Raw genomic sequence first — 25365 nt, forward strand, 5'->3', positions numbered from 1 at the left:
TCTTGCCCTTTTATGTTCAATATTAGCCACAGAGCCTCGGGGCTGTTAACATTTATAATTTGTTTCTTCCTGACGTGGAAAAGCTTATTGTGCTTACTTATTTGCCTGGTTGCATGAGAAGAGGGTTCACAAGCGGTTTTTACGTAATTGGTGTGATTATGATTGATCAAGACAAGCGGTTTAGTTCGATTGTGTGCACATGTAAACAGTGAGGATGTTTCGTGTTGAAAAATATTTGTTGAAAAGCAAGCAAAATTAGAACCAACTGTAAAATCCATCCCAGATGCTGCCATGTAAGACTACGACTTAATGAAAACAATCAAATACTGTAGAAGATTTATGATGTGAAAACATGAGTTTCTTCGGGTTTACGTAGCATCAAATATTTACCAATTAAGTATCACGTGAAATTACAGCGATAGCTGCACATGAAGCTCACAAATACATTTTCAGTGACTTGAAGATTCAAGATTCAAATGAATTTCATAGTGTCAGAACCTTTGAGGCCCCGAGCACGCAGACTAAGTGTGCTCTGCGTGCCTTTCAACAACTTTTACAATTTTGTAAGGTGAGCGGGTCATTTGGACCCCCTCACCTTGTCATTGTGCGTCTTTAGGGCCATACCACGTAAGAGGTTGTACCCCGGTGTTAAGCAACAATACACAGGGGAGCGAAATGAAGGTGTGCAGGTGAAGCGGAGCTGAGGGGGAACAAAGAAAGACGGGAAGTCAAACAAACATAGAACACGTCAGTGAAGCTTAAAAAGAAGTCAAAACAGGAAAAAACACAAGATTGTTGAGTTCCTCCTTTGTGGCAAGTGGAGCAAACTTCCCCAAAAGTGATTTTCAACATGTCACTCGGTGTTCCACATCACTATCAATAGGCCTCACCTTGACGGAGGCCTGCTTTTGAATCCGGCTAGGACCTTTCCTGTGAGTCCTGACCTCTGCGCTCCCTGCCTTTTCCTCCCTCGCTCTCGGGAAATCAAAAGGAAACTTTCATCATGGGTTTTATTGGAATGACTGCAAACCTGCCAAAGAACGGCAACAAAATGCTGGACCGTGTATAGTCCAGCATTTTGTTGCTGTTCTTTGGCATACAATGACTATACATGAGGCCTAAAAAAAAATATATATATATATATATATATATATATGTGTGTGTGTATATGTATATATATATATATATGTGTATATGTATATATATATATATATATATATATATATATATATATATATATATATATATATATATGTGTGTATATGTATATATATATATATATATATATATATATATATATATATATATATATATATATATATATATATATATATATATATATATATATATATATATATATATATATATATATGTGTGTATATGTATATATATTTGATGAAAAACCAACAAATATAGTAAGGTGTTTAGTATAATATTCATGGTTGCAATACTATATACTACGATACGTAGTTGGGTGTTTATAAAAACAAACTTACTGCTATTTATACATAATTTTATATACCGAGCATCTATAATATACATGAAATATATATACTGTACTATACATGGGTGTTTCTTACAAAAATAACTTACTAACATGCTCGTTTCGAAAGACACCTTACTATGCAATATGTTTTTATTATTGTGTTTTTTTTAATTATCATATTATAATTGTTTGTTTAAAAAAGCCTTCGCTATGTATACATGTTTTTTTTTCTTAATGCATTAGTATACATAGTTGTTTACAGTTCTTGTATTGTTTTAACATCTTACTATACATGGTAATTTTCTTACAGAAATTGAAAAAAAAAACATCCTAGTCTCCATGATTGAAGAAAAAAAGTCATACATTTTTTTTTTTTTTACACATTATTATACATGGTCTATTCAACAAATAAATAAATACAAGCATGACCCCCCCCCCTCCCCCCCCCCCAGAAAAAAAAGCACACATAGTTAAGTCTTTATATTTTCAGGCTATTTTTAAAATGACTGCGGTTTTGTTTGTTTATTTGTTTGGTTGTTTGTTTGTTTTTAGTGACCACGAACACTAACTAGGAAAAGTGACATAAAAAAATATGCAATTCCATGTCATCTTGAAACTGGCCGTATCGTGATCATGTTAGTGTGTGGGCACGCACGTGTGTATTGGTGGATGAAACAAACAATTAAATTCAGGTGTTTAATGAGCGGATATAGACGCCATGCATAAAGTTTATCCATTTAAAGTCATGATGCCGAGGTAAAAAAAAAAAAAAACGTGGCTTGAAATAGTTGAAGTGCAGAATAGGAAGGCAGAAACTATGCACTGTTATCATTGAAAAGTTGAAAGGAGCATATGGGAACCATTTGAGACACAATTTGGAGGTGAATGGGCTAAGCAAACAGACACGCTCTTAATACGGATGCTTACTTTCGTCGCATATTTGCTTATCAGGCCACCATATAAAAAGTGCTGTCATCATATTACAACAACATACTTCTAAATTCCAGTTTTGGTCTGTTTCTTTTCCATGAATGTTGACTACAGGGAAAAACAGATGCTTGGTTATCGCACACATACAACGGCACCCCTGCAGCAAAACATATAAACGTGAATGAAACCCCAATGGTAATTGAGTAAAAAAAATGTGATATAATAAACGAGCCATCAAATAGTTGTACTCGAGGTTAACCTGATAACACAATGAAATCCAGCAAGGTAATCACGATGTTCTAAATTTAGCATAAACCACAACCAAACCGTTATAAATGAGTGTTTCCCACAATAGTTTTCTGTCTCGTCTCTTATCTTGTGATCACCAGGCACTGCTAATGTTTACCATGGGAAGTCTTGTTATAAACTTTTGATAATGTGCCCCTGATACTATTCCTAAGTGGCAAATGGGGGAAAGCATCATTTGCCAACTGGAACAACTGTTGGCGAAAGGCAAAACTCTCTATTTACCGGTTGATATATGTTTCTGCCCTCACCTAAGGTCACGAGCTGCAGGTCATGACTGATGTCAATGGTGTTTTTTTAGTCGTGTTTGCTTTGACGTACTTTCATGTCAACGGGCCTCAAAGTGTTAATAAATTTGTGGCAAAATTATTAGATAACGTTTCAGAGAAACTGAATTACATTTGCATCTTAATGAATTTAAATATTGCCGAGTTGACCAGTAAAATTGTATTTATTCAATGAAAACAAAACAAAAAAAAGAATATTATTTATATTAAATCCTTATATAAAAAAAAACATTTTGATTCTTAATTAAAATAAGTAATTGGGGTATTGTGCTTTTTTTTAATCCTACAGTCATCAGAATTAGTGAAGTGCAATACCTGAGATTATGGCCAATCGATACAAAGTAAATACTGATCCCAGTATTGCCGATACTGATACCAAGTTGTTTGAGGTTCATAAAACATTATATTCAAAATTATTCATTTGTATTTGAAATTTCTTGTTAGGTTTTTATCAGTTCATATTCTTATATTTCTACCATTAGCATGAATAAAAAAAAATATGAATTTGAAAAACAAAATATTACAATAAAAGAAGGACCATACCTGAAATTGTAATAAAAAATGTGTAAAAATGAAAACAGAAAGTACTATAAAATACCACTAAACAATACTGAAAATACAGGCCAGCAAGTGTGCCCCACGTGGATGGAGAACCAAATTAGCTAAACAAATGTTGAGAATCAATACTAACTTTTTGGTATTGCGACAAGACAGAAATCAGCAAAAGAAATACAGAAATATTTCAGTTACGTTTCTCTTATTCAATTGAATAATGTGGCACTTACATTATATTTACTCTTTATAGTTAAAATTGGATTACATTTTCTTTGTGTTTGAAATGGAAATCGCATGTTTTCACATTACGGCGATGACAAAATCTTATTTAAAAAAAAAAGACCAAATGTAATTTTCCGCGAAACATTTTAAACACACAACAGGCATGTAAGTGAAAGCGACTAAGTGTTCGCCGGAGTGTTTGTTTAGCTTGGCAGCGCTCAGGCAAGCTTCTAACGTGACTCGGCTTTGTGAGCCTTCCAGCGCCACACACATGCTTCAGGTTAGACGCACGGATCGCTGCTTTCTTACCTGCAAAATAACGCCGGGACCCGCGTGCAGCTGTGGAAACAGCAAAGGTTGTTTGCCCTGACCTCTGTCGGCTCCCTGTCACTCATGACAGATCGTCACAACATGCTAGCGTGGCCATTCGTTCGGGATGCGCGGTTGGAGTGCATGTCAGATGGATAGTTACGTTATAGGAGACATGTTTTTTTTTTATTTTATTTTATTAAAAAAGGATGTGGCCTCGTGTCTCCAGTTGCTATTGGGCGAGTTAAGTGAAATAAAGATGAATGAACCAGACGTCCGCCTTGCGTTCAAACAGGCTCGGATTTCACACTAAATTGAGATGAAATCAAACATTTTTCAACGACCCCTTTCACAATACCCTTTAAAGAAAGAAGAAATGGATGTCTTTTACACAAATTAGAAATTTATCGTGACATTTTCTCAAGCGTTTACTACAAATGTGTTTTTTGCAGTGTAAATTAGGCATGATCTACTGACATCATTGAGTATTTGGGTTTAATTTGACCTTAATTCAGTTTAGGTGTATTATTGCAAAGGATTCATTGGAAATGTTTTAATGTGTCACCACAGCCACAGAACCAGAAAGGGGACTTATTATGATGAATTAGGCCTTGGTCTTTGATTTTTTTTTCTTTCTTGGAGGTGGGAAGAGTAAACGATTTTCCCATTATTATATAACTCACTACATGTGGTTTTATTATTCATACATTCTGGAGCAGATTTGGGATATTGTCATTATTTTCTATGTTAAGAACTTGTCATACAAATTTTGTTCAACCTTTCAGGTCCCAACATTTATTGTAAAAATGCTTTCAAGTGATGACCTCTTCTGAAAATGCCTTCTGAAAATCTTCTTTCTCAGACATTATAAAATATAAGGTTGCTTTTTTTATTTTATTGAGGGTTTTTGTGACAGTTCGTAGAATTTAGTGTCATCTAACGGTGAAGAAAGTGAATGTTGTGTTGTGGTAGATAAGTAGATGGATGGATGGATGGATGGATGGATGGATGGATGGATGGATGGATGGATAGATAGATAGATAGATAGATAGATAGATAGATAGATAGATAGATAGATAGATAGATAGATAGAATTTAATATAATTGAGTACACATATATAACATTTACATAATTGATTATTATCAATTCTACATACATTCATGATACATACTACTATTTTCACCAGAGTATGTATGTGCATAGCGTGTGGTGTCTCATAATCCATCGGTTTCCCACAGAGGAAAATGCGATTATGGGAGGGGACTGCTGTGCGGATAAAGCCCCTCAGCAGAGCAGAAGTTCACAGTGGACTCATGTTTAGACACGCAGACACAGTTGTGGGTTTTCACTCTATCCAATCATGTTGAGCAAATAGTTTCTGCCAATCGGCGGGAGATTTTGTAGACTCCGATTTCAGGATGTGATCACTGGCTGCGCATTTTACGCACGATGGAGGACTTTTTGCGCGCGGCCGACGCCCGGCCCCACAACGCGTCGTGGTCCAGGTGGCGTGCGTGGGAGAACGAGTCTCACCCGGCCAACGCCAGCACCGCCGCCGTGAATCCTTTGCAACGCAACGACGACGTGGCCAAAGCGGAAGTGGCCGTGCTGGTGCTGGTTCTGCTTCTGGCGCTCACCGGCAACCTGAGCGTGCTGTGGGCCATCCGCGCCACTAAGCCGCGCCAGTCTCGGATGTTCTACTTCATGAGGCACCTGAGCATCGCCGATCTGGTGGTGGCCGTCTTCCAAGTTCTGCCGCAACTCATCTGGGACATCACGTTCCGCTTCTACGGCCCGGACGCGCTGTGCAGGCTGGTCAAGTACGCGCAGGTGGTGGGCATGTTCGCGTCCACCTACATGCTGGTGCTGATGTCCGTGGACAGGTGCTTGGCCGTATGCCAGCCACTCCGACCAGTGCGCAGGGGAAGGGACCGCGCGTGCGTGTGCACGTCGTGGCTGCTCAGTCTGCTTTTCAGCACGCCTCAAGTGTACATCTTCTCCCTGCAGGAGGTCGGGGACGGCGTGTACGACTGCTGGGGGGACTTTGTGCATCCGTGGGGCGAGAAGGCCTACGTGACATGGATGAGCCTCAGCATCTACATCCTCCCCGTGGGGGTCCTCGTTGTGTGCTACGGTCTCATTTGCGTCAAAATCTGGCAGAACTTTAACCTTAAAACCAGGAGGGAGCACGTCTTGGCTATGTCACCCAAGGGGGCGCATCACCTGTGTCGAGTGAGCAGCGTCCGGCTCATCTCCAAAGCCAAGATCCGCACCGTCAAAATGACTTTTGTGGTGGTGCTGGCCTACATCGTGTGCTGGACCCCGTTTTTCTTCGTCCAGATGTGGTCTGCGTGGGATGTTGCGGCTCCACGAGAAGGTGAGACACACGACAGTGAATCTATTTTCATCTGCTCTGGTTTAACTTGCAATTTTCATGATACTTGCAGTCCTAAATGAAATATTAAACAAGAAGGAGTACTGTACAACCGTAATAAAATAAAATAATAGAAGAACCTGAGTTTAACAGGCAGATTGTTTGGATAATTATTCATTTTCTTAATATGGTCAAGTTTATAATGGATCATTTTAAAATAGTTCAATTTGAATTTCTCAACCACTTTGTAAAAGAAAATAAAAGATATTACTCATTTGAGTAAGATTTTATGCTTTTTATTTTATTCTTTTCACTAAATTGTTTAGCGACCATTCCAGACTCCACTAATATAAAGTCAAATGGGATCGCAGGACACATGCTCCATAATATGAAAATAGATTGATGCATTTTTCAAAAAAGAACAAGTGAATGATTTCAAATGAATAAAACTGAACAGAAAAATGTACATATATTTTTTCCTTCACCAATTTAAATCTTTAAGTGCCAAAGAAGGTAAATTGTGCGATCAATATTTACACAATATGTTTTTTTTGTTTTGTTGTAACCATTAAATGCTCTGAGACTAAAACTTACAGAAGCATAGCTTCTGATTCTCAATGTAAATTATTTTTAAGCCCAGAATTTAAATGATCATAAGTACTTAAACATAGTTCTGTGCTATTAATCATACCTTATAAGCATAAACTATTTATAGACTACAAAAGCTATTCATGTATTGTATCAAATGATGTTCAAAAATCAAGTGTATATGTAACAAATTAGTCAACGGATATTAAATAATAGCTAAAATCGCAACAAAGGTCTTTGCTCCCCCACCTCAATAGTCCAAATTGTTCCATTAAAATCCCTCTAACTGACTCATTCAAAAGTGAACATACACGACTTATATCATAGTAATAGAAGTATCTTGAACCTGTATTGGATAACTTTTATTTGGATAGATGTCAATGATAATGTGGCCAGACAATATGTAGTACAGAAAAAAATTATTCTTTTGTCCCTCTTTGCATGAAAAAAAGAACTCTTTTGATTTTTTCCAAAGCAATGCGGCTAAATGGTGTACCAGACTGTTCCCAATGGAACTATCAGTCAGTGAATGAGTGTCATTGACAGTGTTTATCAGTGAAAGGAAGAAGGCCAATGGGAGCTGGAGGGGCTTTACCATTGAACTATTGAAATATTCTTCAGTTATTCTTGGCATGTAAACATGCAGAAGTCTTTAATGAAGTTGAGCGTTCTGTTCTTTGGATCAAAGGAAGCCATACAAAATCATTGTTAATAAGCAAATTATATCAAATAGTCAATTAACGATCCTTACAAAATGCATTTGCGATTAGACGGCCATGATTTTCAAATGAAATATAGAGTTGTCAGAAAATATTGAATTTGAATTGCCTTATTGCAAATAAATATATATGAAGAAGTGCCACATTTATAGTAACCCACTGACAAATTTGTTCATACTGATGATGTAACCACTCAAAAAGCTTGTGAATTCTGAAATAACCCCCAACCAAACCACCTAATCCCCAAATGACAAATTGCTGTCATATTATGTATGAATCATGTTTTCATGTGTCATTCCAAGCGCCTCAAAAACACTACATTAAATGTTACAAAACAAAACAATGTTCCAAAAGTAATAAACCAAAAGTACTTCTGTCAGCTTTCCTTTATACAAACAAAACAATAATCATCCATCGAAACACAACAATCATTTGACAATATAGAAATTATTTTCTTAGCATTATTTGAAACTGTTGAATCAGCCTTAAAGGCAAAACATTTACATTGATTTCTTCAAATCGCCGGTCGGATTTGAAAAAGGACGGATGGATGGATGGATGGATGGATGGATGGATGGATGGATGGATAGATAGATAGATAGATAGATAGATAGATAGATAGATAGATAGATAGATAGATAGATAGATAGATAGATAGATAGATAGATAGATAGATAGAAGATTGTGTGACGTGATGTTGGCAAAAACCACATGAAGTTTACATGAAATCCATCCATCCATCCATTTTCCAGAGCCACTTATATTTTTTATTCCCCTTTTGAGATTTTTGCTTGACATGTTCCTTCATTTTGTGTCTTCATTCGTTGTCTGCTCGATTGAGTTCCATTCTAGTCTTATCCCTGGATTTCCGGCTAGTTCTTATGTTTAGAAACCATGTATGGAAGTTCACTTTAATGAGCTCAGCAGGGCTTCAACTCCAAATGGGACTTTGTGCACTCATGCAATGTTTGCTTAACTTCCGCTCTTTGATATATCAAATAAATGATGGCGTTGTCATCGTAATCCTCTTCTGGATTCCAACCGTGACCTCGTCTTCATTCTGGCGGCTAAAGAAGTGTGAAATGAAGACAAGTGTTTCATCTCTGGTTGAATACAAATGTAAACAATGAGTCAAGCAAGGATGAAAGTTCACTGTCATTTGAGGCCATTCCCCAGCAGAACTGCATCGTCGTTATCGTTTTCCCACTCGGCACATTTAACAAAATTGACAAGATGATGTCAAAGCACCATCTCACACACAACAGGTCGGGACCTTCAGGAGAAAAAAACATTTGGCACACTTTAAATCCTTTGCACTCCATTAAGATTAAAAAAAAAATGGAAACATCTCTTTTCCCCCTTTTCCCAATGGCATACTCCCCCCTGTGTGTTCTGTGCCTCCCATCACTGGAATTATCATCATTTCCATGAATAATAAATGACTTTTTTCCACGCAGAACAGTCACACTGGACGGAGGACATTTATCATACTTGTTCCGATGGAAATGCACGAGCAACCCAAAGTTGAATTTGTGTGGCATCCGTCAAGGTTACACATAATGCCAGATGTTAACAATGATTTGTAACATCATCCCAGCTGCTCCAAGCTGTGGCTGACCTATACATTGCAGACATAAAGTACACATGAGTCAAACCCTTGAATGTTTCCTTTCCACGCAAATGTAAAGGTGCAGAAGATGGATTTTTATTTTTATTTTTAGGAAAAATATTATGTTAAATAGGGCAGCTTGATGCTGAGTGCTTAGCATTTCTGCCTCACTTTTTAAAAGTTCAAGGATGGAATCCTACCTCCAGAATACTTGTGTGTAGTTTGCATTATTATTTTTATCATTTGAAAATAATCTTACTAAAATAAAATGTAGATACGCAAGCCAATTACGCATGTGCGATGTAATATAAAAGCTTGTTATGGCTTTGCCTGTCACCATTTGGTTTTAGTATTGATAGACAAAGATAAACAATAATAACAAATAATTTTGGACTAATAAAGTGATTTTGCATATATTTATGAAACTTTTTGTAATGTAATCTAGTCTACTCTAACTTTACATATTCTAATTTGATCACAAGTGGATGGATGGATGGATGGATGGATGGATGGATGGATGGATGGATGGATGGATGGATGGATGGATGGATATCAAGCTTTTCACTCTAATAGATGCTATGTGTCCAACAAATATGGTGGTGCCTTGAGATACAAGTGGCCTGATTATGGTTTTGTCAAGTTATAAACTCATCCGTCTATCCATCTACATGCTCAAGAGTTCTATAGACTCTGGACTCTTTGAAAGTTGACCTGAAAACCATTTTTCAAAATTACATTTTATGTAAAACTTTTTAATATGCTTTTACCTAGAAGCACCCTCAAACCCTATAATAAAAAAGTCAGATATCAAATGTATTATGATGATGATGAAGATGATGATGATGATGATGAGTCTGTAACAAATGCTCAGTCGGATACGAGCTTGAATTCATATTTCAACTGTAGCCATATTTTTTGATTGGCTGAATGATCCTGAAAAATAAAATGTCATAACATCTATAAACACACCTTGATCGGCAACATAAACTCAAGATACAATATTTACATTGCTTTAACCCACAAAACAAACAACAACGAAAAAGTTGTTGTGAAGCAGGGGCAGAACTACCGTCTTTTGGGCCCCTCCCTCCTTTTGGGCCCCTCCTTCATTAAGATTACAATAGTCATCATATACCGAGATACAGCAGTGTTTCCCATTTTACAATAGTGCAGGACCCAAATCGTGTATTTTCTGACTACATATTTTTCAACAGCTACGGCCTTCATCATCGCCATGTTGCTGGCCAGTCTGAACAGCTGCTGTAACCCTTGGATCTACATGTTCTTCGCCGGTCACATGTTCCAGGGCGTTGCAAGCAACTTTTTCTGCTGTCGGCGTTACATGGCGGCGTCCTCGTGCAGAGACCGTCACAACAGCTCCTCGCCGTACACCATCAAAAAAGATAGCAGTCACAGGAGCCTATCGCACACGTCAAGCACAGGGGGGGCCACAAACTGAGTCACCACGCAACTGTGCATTGCTTCAGCAGCCTCAATGGAAACATCTTTCCTCGACAACTGCAGTCACATAACAAAAACAATTCCGATCTTGGGTAATATCTTTGGAATTCATGAAATGGGGTACCCCGCAAAGCAGAGAAAAGAGATGTTGTTGTTTTTTTTTTGTCTTCACAGCAAAGGCCCCAAGTTGTGTTAAATAAAAACTATTTATCAGACGTTTTTTTTCTTTCACTGAAGCACCATCTAGTCACTTACCATTTGAATGTGAATACCAATGGACAAGCCAAGACACATCGCACCTCACATTAACAAATCATGTCGAACGTTTTGAATAAAAAACAAACAAAAAAAAAAAAGGGTGATTTTAATTTGAAAGGACACGTCTAATACAATAAAGACTCCCATTTTAGGCAACTATTTTTGCTTTCGTGAGGTTGCGCAGTTTTTAACTCGATGCAAATACCACACAAAGCCCCTGGTGCATTGTGTATTTAGTTTCACGGGGTTTTGTGTTGTTCATTAGCAGTTTTGGGACCGACATTTGTGTCAATGTGCATTTACGTTCAAGATTGCTGTAATGTGTCTGAGTTAAGCTTGCATAACACTGCTCCCTTGTGGCCATATGTCATTCACTTGCAAGGATTCGGAACACTGCATTGCCATTGCTGTTTGTCTTTTCTTGAACTATGACAAATTGAAGTGGAAAAACACCTTTTATGATTATGTACATCTGTATTTGTGATATCTTAGTGCATGAAAGAGCTACTACGTGTTTTTTAAGACGTGTCGTTTTTGATGTAATTTAACCTCAATGCCAAGTATATTTAATACACGGGTACGTCCATGCATATGTTGTGTCTTATGATTATTGATATTGTACATGTCAATAGTGTTACAATGTAAACAATTGAATTTTCAATAGATCAAATACATTTTTTTATTTAAAATCTGTCTTAAATAGAGAGGGGTTCTTAATAATTTGGCCATTTACCTGCAATAAATAAAAATAAAAAATACAAGTATAAACCGAATGTAATTCAACAACTGTCTATAACAAATCATGTAAACTGTAGAACATGGAATTCCAAAGTTTATAGAGTAACACATCAAGCGAGATGTTTCATACTTTTGTACTTAGTTTTATGACGTGGTCATTATTATTATATTTCCATGCGGTGTAGTATGGAAAGAATATGTTTTAATCAAAGGGAATTGTTTTTTAAAGAGATTGTTTTGTATCTACGAGAGGACAAGCTGGAGGAATAATACAAGTACATGCTTCAAACACACACATTACCTAGAGTATGTTGAATTATGCTCATCTAAGAGGCACTTTTTTCTTTTTTAGAACTTTACAAAATGAAACAAAATCATAAAATAAAATGGGAGGGAAAATTTGTACCACCATATTGTAAACTACACACACTTACCAAGTATTAAACGTGCCAGGCGCACGTTGTTGTTTGCAACTCAAACACACTGTTCAACTGGGCAATGCTGCTGTAAACACATGATGATCACTGATATGAAAATTCCATGTCCACAAGTCCACTTATACAAAAAAAAAAAGTGAGGACGTGTTATTATTATTATCATTCCTCGGTCAAGCGAATGATGAAGCCATCACAACACCGGCCTGCGCTGGTCAGCAAGGGCCGCACGATCACATCCAGCACGACGTTCCAGAGGTTCTGCAACCACCGCGTTCCAATAAGGATGGACTTGATACACGGGCTGATCATCCTGGTGAGCACAACGACACACCTTTTGAGTACACACTGACATGAAGTGATAAACATCTTATTTTGTGAATGTGTTCAAACAGAACTTGAACTATAACTTATTTTATTTTTGTTTATTTCAAATAGTCACCCATACCATATGTGTATACAGCTGAGAGCAGCGAAGAGGATTCCGGAGAGGATGGACATGGGGATGGCCAGGAGCACGCTGATGATTCTGTACACCCAAATTCGGCTTACTTCAAATAAGGCGTGGCTCCAGATCCACACTCGGTCCCCGCTGCGCACCGACACCGGCTCGCCAATTACATCCTCGAAACTCACCTTAGAAAAAAAAAAAAAAAAGTGGTGGCCTTCCAATGTTTCGTTTTTAAATGTGTTTGACAAGAGAAAATAGTACTGCACGGTGTTCCTTGTTTTATCACGGCTAAGTTCTGGTAAATGTGGGCGTGGCTGAAATACACTACAAATTGCGCTCCACAAATTCTGCCGAGCAACAATTCATACCGTAGCAAAAAGATCGTAGGCAGCGAAAAGAACATACTATCATTTGCTACCTTGAGACAGTCGTTCATCCCTCGAGGGTCGCGAACATTGAGCAGAGGCCTGGTATCGCTGATATCCACCAAAGACGACGAATGAATACTTTCTTCCCGCTCGGGGGGCGCTTTCCATAACGTCTCTGGTTGTTCCCCTTCTTCAGATTCCTCGGGGTCACTGGAGTCCCCCAAATCAATCTCCACCTCCTCAAAATGTCCCGCTTTCTTCGGGTTGTCCATTGAAACAGGCGAATCCAACACAGCACAGACGGTACAAACTCCCTATTGAGGCCAGAGACCCCTTTTGCTGTGGGCAAAGGGGCGCTATATTGGGAAGGCTGCATTGGCCTGTGTGGTATTTTCAGATGGGCTTTCAACTTGGATCGCTTTCCTGAGCTGTGCGCCGATAGAGAGATATAAATACTGGACACACACATCAACCGCGCACATTGCGCCATTTCATACTATTAAATGACATCCTCACTGCAGACTTGCAGCGTCATCCTAAAAAAAGTTGCAAGCTGTATCTCTGCAATTTGGTGGAATATTAAAACAAGAGATGTTGTTGCAGAGGAATGTGATCAATAAGAATAATTCATGGAAGACACCCTCCTCCGTCCTTTTGAAATTGAGTTAATGAGCCTTCTTGTTTTCGGCAGCTGCACCCAAGTGACTGCATGTGTCCTTTAGTGTACGTGTTCTGTTCGTCATCGCAGTGCAAAACACCACCAAGAAGAAGCAAGACAGTATATAGCTAGCCCATGAAGCCATACTATACTGTGATATACCGTACATGTGATAGTATACCACTTCAGAAATTTCAATCAATAAATGTGCATTTAACTCTGTGATTTTATCATCACTTTTCAAATGTATAGTATCTGTAAAATTATGTGTTGAGAATAACCTCAGTTTAGTTCCTGTTTTTAAATGTCATTAAATAACAACTGTAAGGTCATTTTAAGACTTGATTGACCTGGCTGATTAAGGACAAGTGCAGTAGAAAATGGCCAGAGTGGAAAATGGGTGGATTGTCTAAATGCATCAGTGACACTTTGATTGCAATTTTTTTTTTTTTGTGGGGGTAATTTTGTAAAGGATGCACAATTTGGTTAAAATCTGTCTGAATACTTAAATTTGTTATTCCACCACCCAGTTGGGGGTAATAATTTCATGGTGGTTTTAATTATTTGTTTCTGCTCTTTCCGTTTAAAGTACTTTAACATTGATTTAGTGTAGTGCTATATTATATTGATTTGGCTTTGCATGTTGACGTAACTAAATTAGTAATTTTTGTCTGTTCCCATAACCTTCCCTTTTATGATTTAGCTTAGTCCAGTTCTCTCAGAGCAGCCTCATTGTGAAAGCTGACTTAGTCCTGTTTGAGTTCTTTTATTTTTAAGTTGACTTCTTTTAAGTTAGGGCCAAGTTTTTCCATTTGACTTTAAGCCTATAGTACAGGGTCATTTAGGACCATAGTTCAGGGCCGTTCAAAAGTTTCAAAGAAAATCTCTATTTATAAAACAAGATTGTAATTCAGCACTGACATGTACTGGAGAATCTTCCCATTCACACACCAATGAAAAAAAAAATGCAAGCATGGAAGATAACCATTTCCTAAAGTTTATTATTGGCACAAAGTGAAGCACAACAACAAAGTGATTAAACAGACATTGCTTATGTGCGCTTAAACTAACCAGACACAACCTAAGGTGCAAATACTTATAAAGTGTAGTCCCGCTACTTAGTGTGGAAGTTCAACTCTTGAACAAAATGAAATAGTAATCATAGACTTCAGTATTAGTGAAGTCTATGTAGTAATGTAGACTCGCGTAATACAACAAAAAACAGTTCTGCTGTGTGAGTATCTATTAAGGAAGATTTTAGGACATAGCTCTTGGATTTTTGCATCTTACAGATCATCAGTACCATGTATACAAACTAACGTTGCGTCCATCGAGTCAAACCATTATTCATTCGTGAAAAACTGTGGTTAAAATTGCAACTAAAGGTTCTCTTAAAAAAAAAAAGTGTGACCCCTACAGGGTTCTTTTGCTTATAAACAGTAGTGACTGAAATGGTAAGTGCTCTTAAAAATACAAATGTGATCCCTCTAGGGTTCATTTGTTTAGAAATAACAGTAGTGACTGAAATGTTGAAGGCGGGTTTAAAATGGGGGGGGGGGGGGGGGGGGGGTCGCTATTCCACTGAGTTGTGAGTGTTGCTGGACGTAGCAAATTTTGCATTACGATAATTGTGAATGGTGAACGTCTGTGAATTTTTGATGAACAACATATTTTTTAACTTCAAACACTTCCTTCTAGAAACATATTTTGGGTAAAAATCCCCCAATTAAGACAATGTTGATGAAATAGCACATTTGAGTCAACATGGCTTGTTAAAATGTAATCAGTAGGAACAGCAGCCGTCAGGCTGTCACTTCTTAGGTTGTACAGAACCGTCTACGTCACAGGTGTCAAACTCCTGTCCTCGAGAGCCGGTATCCTGAATGTTTTAAACCATCTCTCTCAAACACACCTGATTCGAACGATCATGCAGAGCTTGCTAATGAGCGAATCATTTGCATCAGGTGTGTTGGAGAGAGAAAACCAGAAAACATGCAGTATACCGGCCCTCCAGGACTGGAGTTCCACACCTATGATCTACGTCTATCAGGCCAGCCCATATGGGGCATCCCAGTTCTGCTAGCTGACAACTAATGCATAGCAAACGCAGCTATAACAGAGCCCGTGCCACCGGTAAACATTGGCAACGGGAATCGGGAGAAACACTTGCGGCAGAAAGACTAGTCAAGCTGTTATGTCTCGACACGCTGCCGGGAACAACATCAAAATCAGTGAGGCGTTTGTGTCCGTATATCCTTTGTTAAATCAAGGTTGATTTTAAAGTTGGCTTTCTCATTGCATCGGCTGGCGTACTTTACTGTCTTGCAGGGCAAGAACAATTGTTGCTGCGATTCGTCTAGACATATTTTTCTGTGTACACTAATAAGTGGGTATCAGGGGCAATAAATTGCTTTGTGTATTTTTGTTTTTTAAATCAAGGGACTGGAATTACTTGTGGACTACTTTCCGCCCTTCTCTGACTAAAAAACAAGTTGTGAACCAGTTCCTCAATTATAATTATGAAGACTAGTGCTGGCCTGCACCAGCCTGTTTTGTTTGTGTCATATTTTATAAATGTACACATAACACATGCAGGAACTTTCTTTCGTTTCCTATTTTCTCCACCGTATATCAAGCCAATAAACTTCAAAAGAATATGGCAAAGTCTTCACTCCGCAAATTGACAAGGACGACAACCTCACTCGCAGCAAATGTAACATTTGCTAAGTTCGGCAAAGTTTGGAGCTCAGTGGTGTATGGGCTTGAAAGTCAATAGTGTTCCTGTTAGCTGCCAAATGCATCTTCGACAGTCGGCAAACAACACGTAGGACCCTAACATAAAGTCTCTATCTACTCCATATCACATGTGTGAGCTTTAACAACACTGTACATTTGCTCCCCTGGATGTGTAATACTGTCTAATGAGAGCCATCCTTAGCTTAAAAAAGTGGATTACTATAAAAATAACCTAATTCAAAGCACTAAAATGAATAATGTGATTAGGAGAGGCGACACGGTTACAGCACAGCACATACACACGAGCGGACAAGATGAAGGCCAAAGCACACCTCTGGGATGGCGTCGATCACATGGAGGCACTGGCGTGCAGAGACAGGTCAGATTTGTGTTCCACTTTCCCCAAGCCCATCGATGTGTTGTCGGGCAGAGGCAAGCTTGCTTTGTGTTCCGCTTTCACCAAGCCTAGCCGCTTCTTCAGCAATTTGTCCTCATTGTTCAACTTGGTCCGGATGGCCGTCTTGATCTGGCTGCTATCTACACCAAACTTGAGCGCCACGTGATCTGCAGATAAGGGAGAGTTCACAAAGTTTTCTAATAGTTTTTCAAATGTTGCTTTTTTTTATTACGTTTTGAGTTTTAGTTGTTTTTAATACATTTTGAATATTTGTTGTGTATAAAAATGTTTACAAATGGCATTTTAGTTAAATTATTGCCGGTTTTAGCTATCTTTTTCTTATGTTTTTTTTTTTTAGTTTTAATCAGCGTTGTTCTATTTGTTTTGGTTAACTAATTTAAACCTTGATTAGATTTGGTCTAAATTTTCCATTTGATTTTGACGATGAGTTCAAATGCAGTCCACATGATTTTGCTTGCATTGAGTTTCGTTTTTTTACTCATTGCTCTGTATAAGTTTGCTGATTCCCATAAAAGCAAACAGTTTTAAATTGTAAACACTATTGTTCAAATGCATGGGATCACTAGTCCTTAACTTTACATTATTCTACCACTTGAAATATCCTTACATATTAAAGAAAATCACAGTATTTCCTCATATTAATGATGGCTACGTTATATACTGTATATGATTAATCTTCTTGTCTTTTTAAAAAAAAAGTGGTTTTCTTTCATGCTTTTTTTCTTTCTTTTTTACATTTGACAAGTAAACTTCATAACATACATAGGAATATATTCCTATAAAACCAAAAAGGATGGTTCATGTTTATTTTTGTTCTCAGCAAATTCTTTCCATAAATCCCCCGTGGATATGTGTGACGTTCAATATACTGCAGGTGTACACAGTGCATTGTGAATGAGAAAACTCACACAAGCATGAGAACATGAAAACCCCACAAAAAGTGGGGTCTCAACACATTCAAACTTGGAACCGCTGGACTGTGAGGCAGTTGTGCAAACCAAACTGTATTGCCGAAGCAATGAAAAATTGAGCTAAATCTGACACATTGCAACATTGTTGTGATGATGAGCAACCTACCGATGATACTCCTGAGGATGTCGGGTGGGAGTTGGGGCTTGTGGCAGTCCTCTCCACTAATAGTGTTCCTGCGGGCCTGCAGCGAGTGCGTGGCCAGCGTCTCTCTGTCAAAAAGCATCATGAGCAGTGCTGAGGTGTACTTCCTGTAGTCTGCGATTTCGCCCACGTGCTCGTAAAGACTCCGGGGAACGCGGAGGTTCTCGGCGAGGTACATGTAGTTGTTGGTGTCCTGAGGGAGAGAAAGATCAAGCGTGTGACAACGCGCAAGAGGAGTGGTCCCGCGACACCTACAAAAGGAGCGCTGACCTCCGGCTTGTCGCCTACGGATACGATGTCGGCCTCGTGCTCCGATAAGAAGGTGATGCCTTCGTCTTGGGAGTTGTGCGGCGCCATCATCGGGTCGCCGCCTTGGAGGACGTGGTCCAGCGTGGCTCGGAGTTCATGAGCCGTGTGGCGCATCTCCACCATGAGAGCGTTCATCTCTGCACGAGTGTCAAGACAAAAGGCAAATGTATGTTGTTATGCGTACAACCTAGGATAACAGAATTAATCACAATACTGTCAAACATCCCCTATAACTGTGAAACTGGATATTTATGGTTGTAAGTTTGTGGAAGTAAAGGTAGAGTTTGCAGTTAGGATGTACAGACATCTACGTTTAATCAGGACAGCGCAGTCCCGACTGATGAGCAATTAAATTTGCTATAAACAGCCCCTGGTGATAATTTATTACATTTATTGATTTATTTATTCATTTTCAGCTAAATTGTAGCATCCTGGATTTTGAATTGGAAAATCTGGTTACTGTGGTTTTAAAGCTGCTAGCAAGATTGGAATGTAGCCTCACTTGAACCCAATGCCCCCATCCCCCCCACCTTCACCACTTCTCTGCCCAAAGAAACACACTAAGCTCTCGAAAACGTGTGCACGGCAGCACGCTAAGGCTGATACTTAGCAAGCATGACTTATTCATATAGAGTATAGCCAATAATTAAGTTTTATATATATATATATATATATATATATATATATATATATATATATATATATATATATATATATATATATATATATATATATATATATATATATATATATATATATATATATATATATATATACACACACACACACACACACATACATATATTCTTTTTTTTGGTCACATATACACAATCTAAACAGAAAAGAGGGGTACCAGTCACCCAATGTGAACTGTCATATCGGTGGTTGCAGACGTCCCGATGTAGCTGTCCGAGTTTCAAACATCATGTTTACACACAATATATCCCTTGACATGAAGTAGAAAGATTTCCTATTCCTTTGTTTTGACTTTCGTTGCTAACAAGAGTGACATAACCATCCAAGGTACTACCATTTCTTCTTTGCGAGTGTCTGTGTGTCTTCTCATGATGAGCCTCCTTGAAGCAGCAGTGCACATGAGCAAATGATTGACTTGGTTATGACCTCTGTCTTTACAGTCTCTGAGTGGCTAGTTTTAGTCATGCCGTGATTAAATCAGAGAATAATATGGGCGACAAAAAAAAGTGATTTAATCTCTTTAAGATCTCAATTTGAAATAGGCAATCGACATTTTTTTCTGGAGTGGGGGCTGGGTTGTTTTGTGCTCTTCATACATGCATTCAAGGATAGGGAGAGAGAAAAATTTTGTCTCAGCTCCAGTAAATTAGTGATCTGCCAACATGATACCAGCTATGAGAGGTCAAGCTCTGCATCTTTCGCTTCAACATTAGAAAGGCATGGAAACAGGAGTTCAGAACATTCCGCTACACATCTTATTACCAGCAACGGACACAGTAAAAAAAAAAAAGTTAACTTTTTCTTCCTTCCGCCCACCTTTCATTTCCCTCAGCTCTCTTTCAGCCAGAATTCGACACCTGCGTTCATATTTGAGTTGGGCCTGCAGCTGTTCTATCTTCATCAGCAGGCTGATGGTGTCCGTTCGGATGCCCTGACTCGTTTCGTCTTCAAGTCCCTCAAATTCCTGCTGATGGGCGAGAGGAAATCACGCCTGCGTTGGGAGAGAGTGCACAACGCGCTGTGTGTGCAGCGTTCTAGAGAAACGTATCCTACCTCGTTGTTAAGAAAAGGAGAGTAAGTGGATTCGGCCAACTCCTCCATTGGACCAGCCTCCAGTGGGACCGTGTTGATCTTTAGCATCTTTATCGCCGGCGTCGGGGATGGAGTCGCCCCCGCCTCTCTCTTAGGTGGCATAAGGTTTCAAAGAAAATCTAGAGAGGGAAGACACATTTTATAAAGTTGGGCCTAGGAAACGTTGTCCAACTTTCAGCCGCGGGGGGAGACGAAAATGGAAAGTTAGTTGACGCCGCGTCCTCAGCTCGACCCCTCCGCTTCCCACTTAGCTCACCGTGATAAAACAATATCTGTGTGTTAGGAAGAAATAAATTCACATTTTAATGACGTATAGTGGAAAGGATGCTCACCCGGTCCCTCGGCTCGTATGGAAAAATTAAAGTGTAACGACACCCACTGAAGACAAAGGCAGTGCAATATATGCAAATACTGCGTAGTAGAGGAAGTAGCAGTACTACTGCAGTACTACAGTACATGGATCCCGGAGTGATAATGTCAATGTTTCATGAGCAGCCCAAAGGATTTCGAGCTCACTTCACGTGGAAAGGGATTCTATTTGTTTTTCATATAAGTAGTTTGAATGTGACAAGCATAACTGTGTTGTTTGAATTGTTTTATTTTATACGTGGAACATACCTGAGACTACTTTTTTTCCGAGGGAAGTCGTTTTCGACAGGACTGTTTCCTGTGCTTCTAAAAGTGTCTTTAAGGCCAATAAGATTTTAGAAGATTCCAATAAGGCGGGATATAGCACGTATTGGCCAATCAGCGTCAGTCTCTGCTCAGCATCAAAGGTTAGGTTGATATGCGTGTTACCCATGTGGGTCAAATGTTGACTTGAATCCCGAGAAACTTGTGAGTTTTTGGGACAACGTAGTTCATTGACGCCTTTGACAATGTCATCGTCTTTCTTTATCAAGGGGTCCAAAAAACCCCAAATTGCAAAAACTGGGAAAAAGATTCTGATTTCGAAGCGGAAAGTAAGTGTGTGCGACTGGGCTAAGCTAGCCATCGCTAATGGCTACATTTTGCCTTATGTGGCTGCACGTTTTAAGGGACATTTAGTATTTCATGTCCACATTAATTTTTTTTTTTTTAATCTTCTTTGCGCCAGGCTGAGGGCGACCTGGCTGGGAAAGTTAAAGGCAAGAAACATAACTCGAAATATAACGAAGAGATTTCCAGTGAATCTGAGACAGAGAGGTAAGCAACTTCGATCGATAAACCTTTTATGATATGTATATGGAGAGTTTTCTGTTGCCCCTTGCACAGTCCGGTAGTTGCCAGGAAAAGAGAGGCCGAAGAAGAGCATGACTACGATGAGACACCGCAAGAGAAAAAACTCAGATTAGCCAAACTTTACCTCAACCAGTTAAAGGAACAAGGTAAGCTTGTACACATCGTCATATATTTTCCAGTCGACAGTTTCTCACACTTGCTAATTTTGTCTTAATTAGAAGAAGAAAATGCAGAAAATGAGTCATTTGAGACTGATCTGATTGCGGGGAGACTTCAAGAAGAAGTGGTAAGACTGCTATGGACACACACACTTTGTGGGAAGAATGCACGTATGTGATATGCATTATTTTCTTGTTTACAGCTAGAACAGAAAGGAAAGCTACAGAGACTCATCGCCAAAGATGTAATGAGTAATTGAAGGTTAAACACTGCTTCCGGTGAAGGATGCATCGATTAAATCTTTCATTAATCTTTTAGCTATTACCACCCGACGCTTCTGAGATTCGCATGTTAAGAGGACACAATCTCCCAATCACCTGCCTGGTTGTCAGTCCTGATGATAAGTACATCTTCTCTGCTGCAAAAGACTGCTCCATCATTAAATGTAACAGACCATCAATTCTTTTTTTCCGCATTCTGGCTGTAACAAATTGCATCTTAAACATTGTCCTATTTTATCATTCTTCAGGGGACGTTGCCAGCGGGAAGAAGCTACGAGTTATACCTGGTGGAAGGAAGGGTAAAGAAGATCGTCCTGTTGGACATACAGCTCAAGTCCTGTGTATGTCCATATCATCCGATGCAAAATACTTGGTGAGGATGATCGCTTTTACAGTGCAAGTCGCAGTGAAATTGTCTGCCAACTTGAGGAATAACAAAATGCGCTTTCAAGGCCACTGGAGACATGAACAAGCTGATCATGATTTGGGAAGCCGAAACGTGCAAGCATCTCTACAAATTCACAGGACACAAGGGCCCAGTGTCGGTATGTAGTCACTTACAGTCAGGACTCAGCAATTTAGCAGTTTATTGATGAATCCCGGATTTCTGAGTGTATTTATTTATTTATTTATTTACAGATTTCTTACTTAGATACTAACTTTTAATAATTTCAACAACACAAAGATACCTTTTCTAAGTAATTTGAATCATTATTTTTCATGTACAATTAATACCTTTTAAAATACTTATCCTCCCAAAATACTCACATATCCTCAAGGTTCAGGGAATGACCAATCACAGTGCCCTTTTGGTGTTAATGTTTTGGTCAGCGTCCTCATAGTGACTGCTTTTCAAAAGTGTGACTTTAATTCCAACTTTTGTCTATTTGCTTGCAGGGTCTCTCATTCAGGAGGGGAACTCATGAGCTGTACAGTGCATCTCATGATCGCTCCGTTAAAGTATGGAATGCGGATGAAAATGCCTACGTGGAAACTCTGTGAGTGAACTCAGGTGACACCTTATTGAGTACAGTACACCGGCTTCAACTGTATTCCAATAAAAACAGAATTTAAAGGGATGGTGTGTAAGATTCAGACCGTTTTTCATTCATTTCACAGGTGCTGCATTTACCATTGTCTCTAGCTATAACAAACATGGCCCCCTCCTGAGAAGTGCCACCCCCTTCATGTAATATCATTTCATGATAACTAGATCTATGATTATATTTAAAATGGACTATTGGTCATTGAGACATTTATCTGCACATTTTTGAAATTTACAATCATTTGATTTATTCCTTTTTAATGGAAAACAGTCTCTTACACATTGTCCCTTTAACTGAAGTCTGACTTTAACATTTAAAACTCAATTATCCTATTGATAATTCCGTTGAATAATTGCCTGCTCCATTTTTTAATCATCTGTGTTAAACGTGAGTTGAATTGAATGGATATAACTGTTAATTATTTACTATCTTCTATGCAGAGGAAATTGTAACACCTAAGCTAACTGGTTAGTAATAGCGATTAGCATAAACAGGCTAGCAGTTACTATTTAAGGTGCTACCATTTCAGTCACACATATATGTTATATTTACCTGACACATGTAATACTTACCTTAAAGTCATTTTCAGACGATGCTTCCACAATAGTCCCTGAGTAAAATTGAGAGCGAAGATGCCTTTTAACTACTGAGAGGTCAATAACATCCTCTACTACTTGACAAGCAGATTGGGCTTGTTCGGTGTTTGACCGCCACCTATTGGTTCACATTTGAAGATCTCAAACTGGGCTACAATAGATTGTAGTGACAGGTGACATTCTCTGAAAATATACCTAAATTATATACATTAACCTCCGACAATGACTTCTCACAGCTTCGGTCATCAGGACGCCATCACTGGACTGGACAGCCTGAGCCGAGAACGCTGCGTGACCGCCGGCGGCCGCGACCGCACGGTGCGAGTGTGGAAGATCGCCGAGGAGTCGCAGCTCATCTTCCACGGCCACGAGTGAGTGTGTGCTTCTGTCGCTTGAAAGCACCGGTGACTAAATGAAATATTTTTCATTGGAGTTTAAAATGTTCATGACCGTTTGTCGCAGGGGTTCAATAGACTGCATCCAGCTCATCAACGAGGAGCACATGATCACAGGAGCCGACGACGGGTACGTCGCAATCGGCAGCGAAACTTTCAGTCAGAACTATTGTTGGTATAATGGTTCCTTGTGCCGACCTCCGCAGCTCCGTTTGTCTCTGGAGCGTCAATAAGAAGAAGCCCCTCAGCACGGTGAAGCAGGCTCACGGTTGCCATGGTGACGCCGGGCTAGAGCAGCCTCACTGGGTCGCCGCGGTGGCCGCGCTTCAGAACACTGACGTCGTCGCCTCAGGTGCCTCTGGCTGTGAGAGTTTTTCCCCAACACACACGCGCACACACGTTCAGCTAGGCTTTTAACGGCCTTGCCGAATGTATGCAAATGTATTAAGTTCAGTAGAATACACACACACACACATTTGCATCGGATTGAGTGTCCTGAAGACAAGATCAGAATCACTCCAGGTTGTGTTTCACAGGTTCCAGCAACTCGCAGGTGCAAGTGTGGAAGTGCGGCCCGAATTATCGAAGGCTGGAGCCTCTCTTCAGTATCCCAGTGGTAAAAGCACTTTGAAACGCACTGACCTTCACGTGAAACGTTGGGTCCTGGTGTCTTCTTATACCGGGTCCCCGTTTTCCTACCCACAGATCGGTTTTGTCAACAGCTTGAAGTTTTCACACTCGGGTCACTTTTTGGTGGCAGGCATCGGACAAGAGCACAGGTAGTGTAGCACACGAATGCTGCTGTTTCCATGGCAACTGCGCTCTATCTTGTACTTTGTCCACTAGATGGCAGTGTTGTACTGTTCACGGAAAGGTCATGAGACCTGTTGGACGCTTAGGTTCAAGGATTAAAAAATGTGAAGCATAAAATTAGCGAGTAATAGTTTTATTTTAATATACCATATCCTCAAAATATGAACCACTGGACCGGAGAGGGGCCATATTTTACAGTTTGGTCTCTTTGGGGATTGGTTTTCCATGAAAGGTCCGTCCTCATTCTGGTCCCACAAATTTGGAGGTATATAATAAACGAATAATTAGGCATCAGATAGAACTGATCAGTTTATTGATTCAAATTGTTTATCCCAATAGCTTTGTTGTTTAAGTGCAGGTGAAATGCTTTAAATGTTATCCTTATGTTATTGAAAAATAGGAATTAGCGATTATGATGTTTTTTGTTGGTATTAGGAGTTCATCTGTGTCTGCACAGGTTGGGTCGATGGTGGAGACAAAAAGAGGCCAGGAACGCAATCTGTATCATTCCCCTGAAAAGGAAACCTCTCGATCAAGATGAATCACCGACAGAAGAGTAGCGGACTCATTCTTGTTTTGTACATTAAAGGTTTTTTAAAGCCCTACGTCAAAATGTTGCTCTTTACTTGACGAATTTCTTAAGAGAATGATTTGATGACGCAAAAGCTGCTCGTTTTTCTTTTAGCAAAAACATGAAGAAAGAAAGGTGTTTGCAGGGTTATGGGAGGACATTGTG

General features: G+C 39.2%; 4 protein-coding genes across 7 annotated transcripts; 2 read left to right on the top strand and 2 right to left on the bottom strand.

Annotated features, from left to right (window-relative positions):
- Positions 1 to 5398: 5398 nt before the first annotated feature.
- Positions 5399 to 11805, top strand: LOC148419279 (oxytocin receptor A-like). The gene is made up of 2 exons (XM_088423008.1): positions 5399 to 6473; positions 10601 to 11805. Exons 1-2 carry the CDS (start codon positions 5546 to 5548, stop codon positions 10843 to 10845), a joined length of 1173 nt encoding a protein of 390 aa, XP_088279134.1. The 5' UTR covers positions 5399 to 5545; the 3' UTR covers positions 10846 to 11805.
- Positions 11806 to 12025: 220 nt separating this feature from the next.
- cav4a (caveolin 4a) lies at positions 12026 to 13414 on the bottom strand. Its single transcript, XM_088424660.1, has 3 exons — positions 13147 to 13414; positions 12726 to 12913; positions 12026 to 12590 (listed from the first exon to the last, which is right to left on the bottom strand). The coding sequence occupies exons 1-3, from the start codon at positions 13366 to 13368 to the stop codon at positions 12440 to 12442; spliced, it is 561 nt and encodes a 186-aa protein (XP_088280786.1). The 5' UTR covers positions 13369 to 13414; the 3' UTR covers positions 12026 to 12439.
- A 1316-nt stretch (positions 13415 to 14730) lies between these two features.
- On the bottom strand, positions 14731 to 20598 carry LOC148419281 (uncharacterized). Of its 3 annotated transcripts, none has more exons than XM_088424659.1 (6): positions 20451 to 20598; positions 20080 to 20237; positions 19843 to 19990; positions 18292 to 18467; positions 17986 to 18214; positions 14731 to 17054 (listed from the first exon to the last, which is right to left on the bottom strand). In XM_088424659.1, the coding sequence occupies exons 2-6, from the start codon at positions 20218 to 20220 to the stop codon at positions 16840 to 16842; spliced, it is 909 nt and encodes a 302-aa protein (XP_088280785.1). In that variant the 5' UTR covers positions 20221 to 20237; positions 20451 to 20598; the 3' UTR covers positions 14731 to 16839. The 3 variants fall into 3 exon arrangements, with proteins under 3 accessions (XP_088280785.1, XP_088280782.1, XP_088280783.1); XM_088424656.1 differs by having other exon boundaries at positions 19843 to 19993; XM_088424657.1 differs by lacking the exon at positions 20451 to 20598 and adding an exon at positions 20418 to 20443 and having other exon boundaries at positions 19843 to 19993.
- A 284-nt stretch (positions 20599 to 20882) lies between these two features.
- Positions 20883 to 25234, top strand: rrp9 (ribosomal RNA processing 9, U3 small nucleolar RNA binding protein). 2 transcript variants are annotated; one of them, XM_088423733.1, is made up of 15 exons: positions 20883 to 21080; positions 21215 to 21303; positions 21373 to 21485; positions 21558 to 21625; positions 21701 to 21742; positions 21817 to 21943; positions 22028 to 22152; positions 22232 to 22324; positions 22677 to 22777; positions 23658 to 23792; positions 23884 to 23946; positions 24023 to 24180; positions 24353 to 24432; positions 24522 to 24595; positions 25087 to 25234. In XM_088423733.1, the coding sequence occupies exons 1-15, from the start codon at positions 20997 to 20999 to the stop codon at positions 25187 to 25189; spliced, it is 1455 nt and encodes a 484-aa protein (XP_088279859.1). In that variant the 5' UTR covers positions 20883 to 20996; the 3' UTR covers positions 25190 to 25234. The 2 variants fall into 2 exon arrangements, with proteins under 2 accessions (XP_088279859.1, XP_088279860.1); XM_088423734.1 differs by having other exon boundaries at positions 24023 to 24168.
- The last annotated feature ends 131 nt before the right edge of the window (positions 25235 to 25365 follow it).

Source organism: Hippichthys cyanospilos, chromosome 9 (genome assembly GCF_059441005.1).
Source record: "Hippichthys cyanospilos isolate Australia breed blue-spotted pipefish chromosome 9, RoL_Hcya_1.0, whole genome shotgun sequence".
Taxonomy (NCBI): domain Eukaryota; kingdom Metazoa; phylum Chordata; class Actinopteri; order Syngnathiformes; family Syngnathidae; genus Hippichthys; species Hippichthys cyanospilos.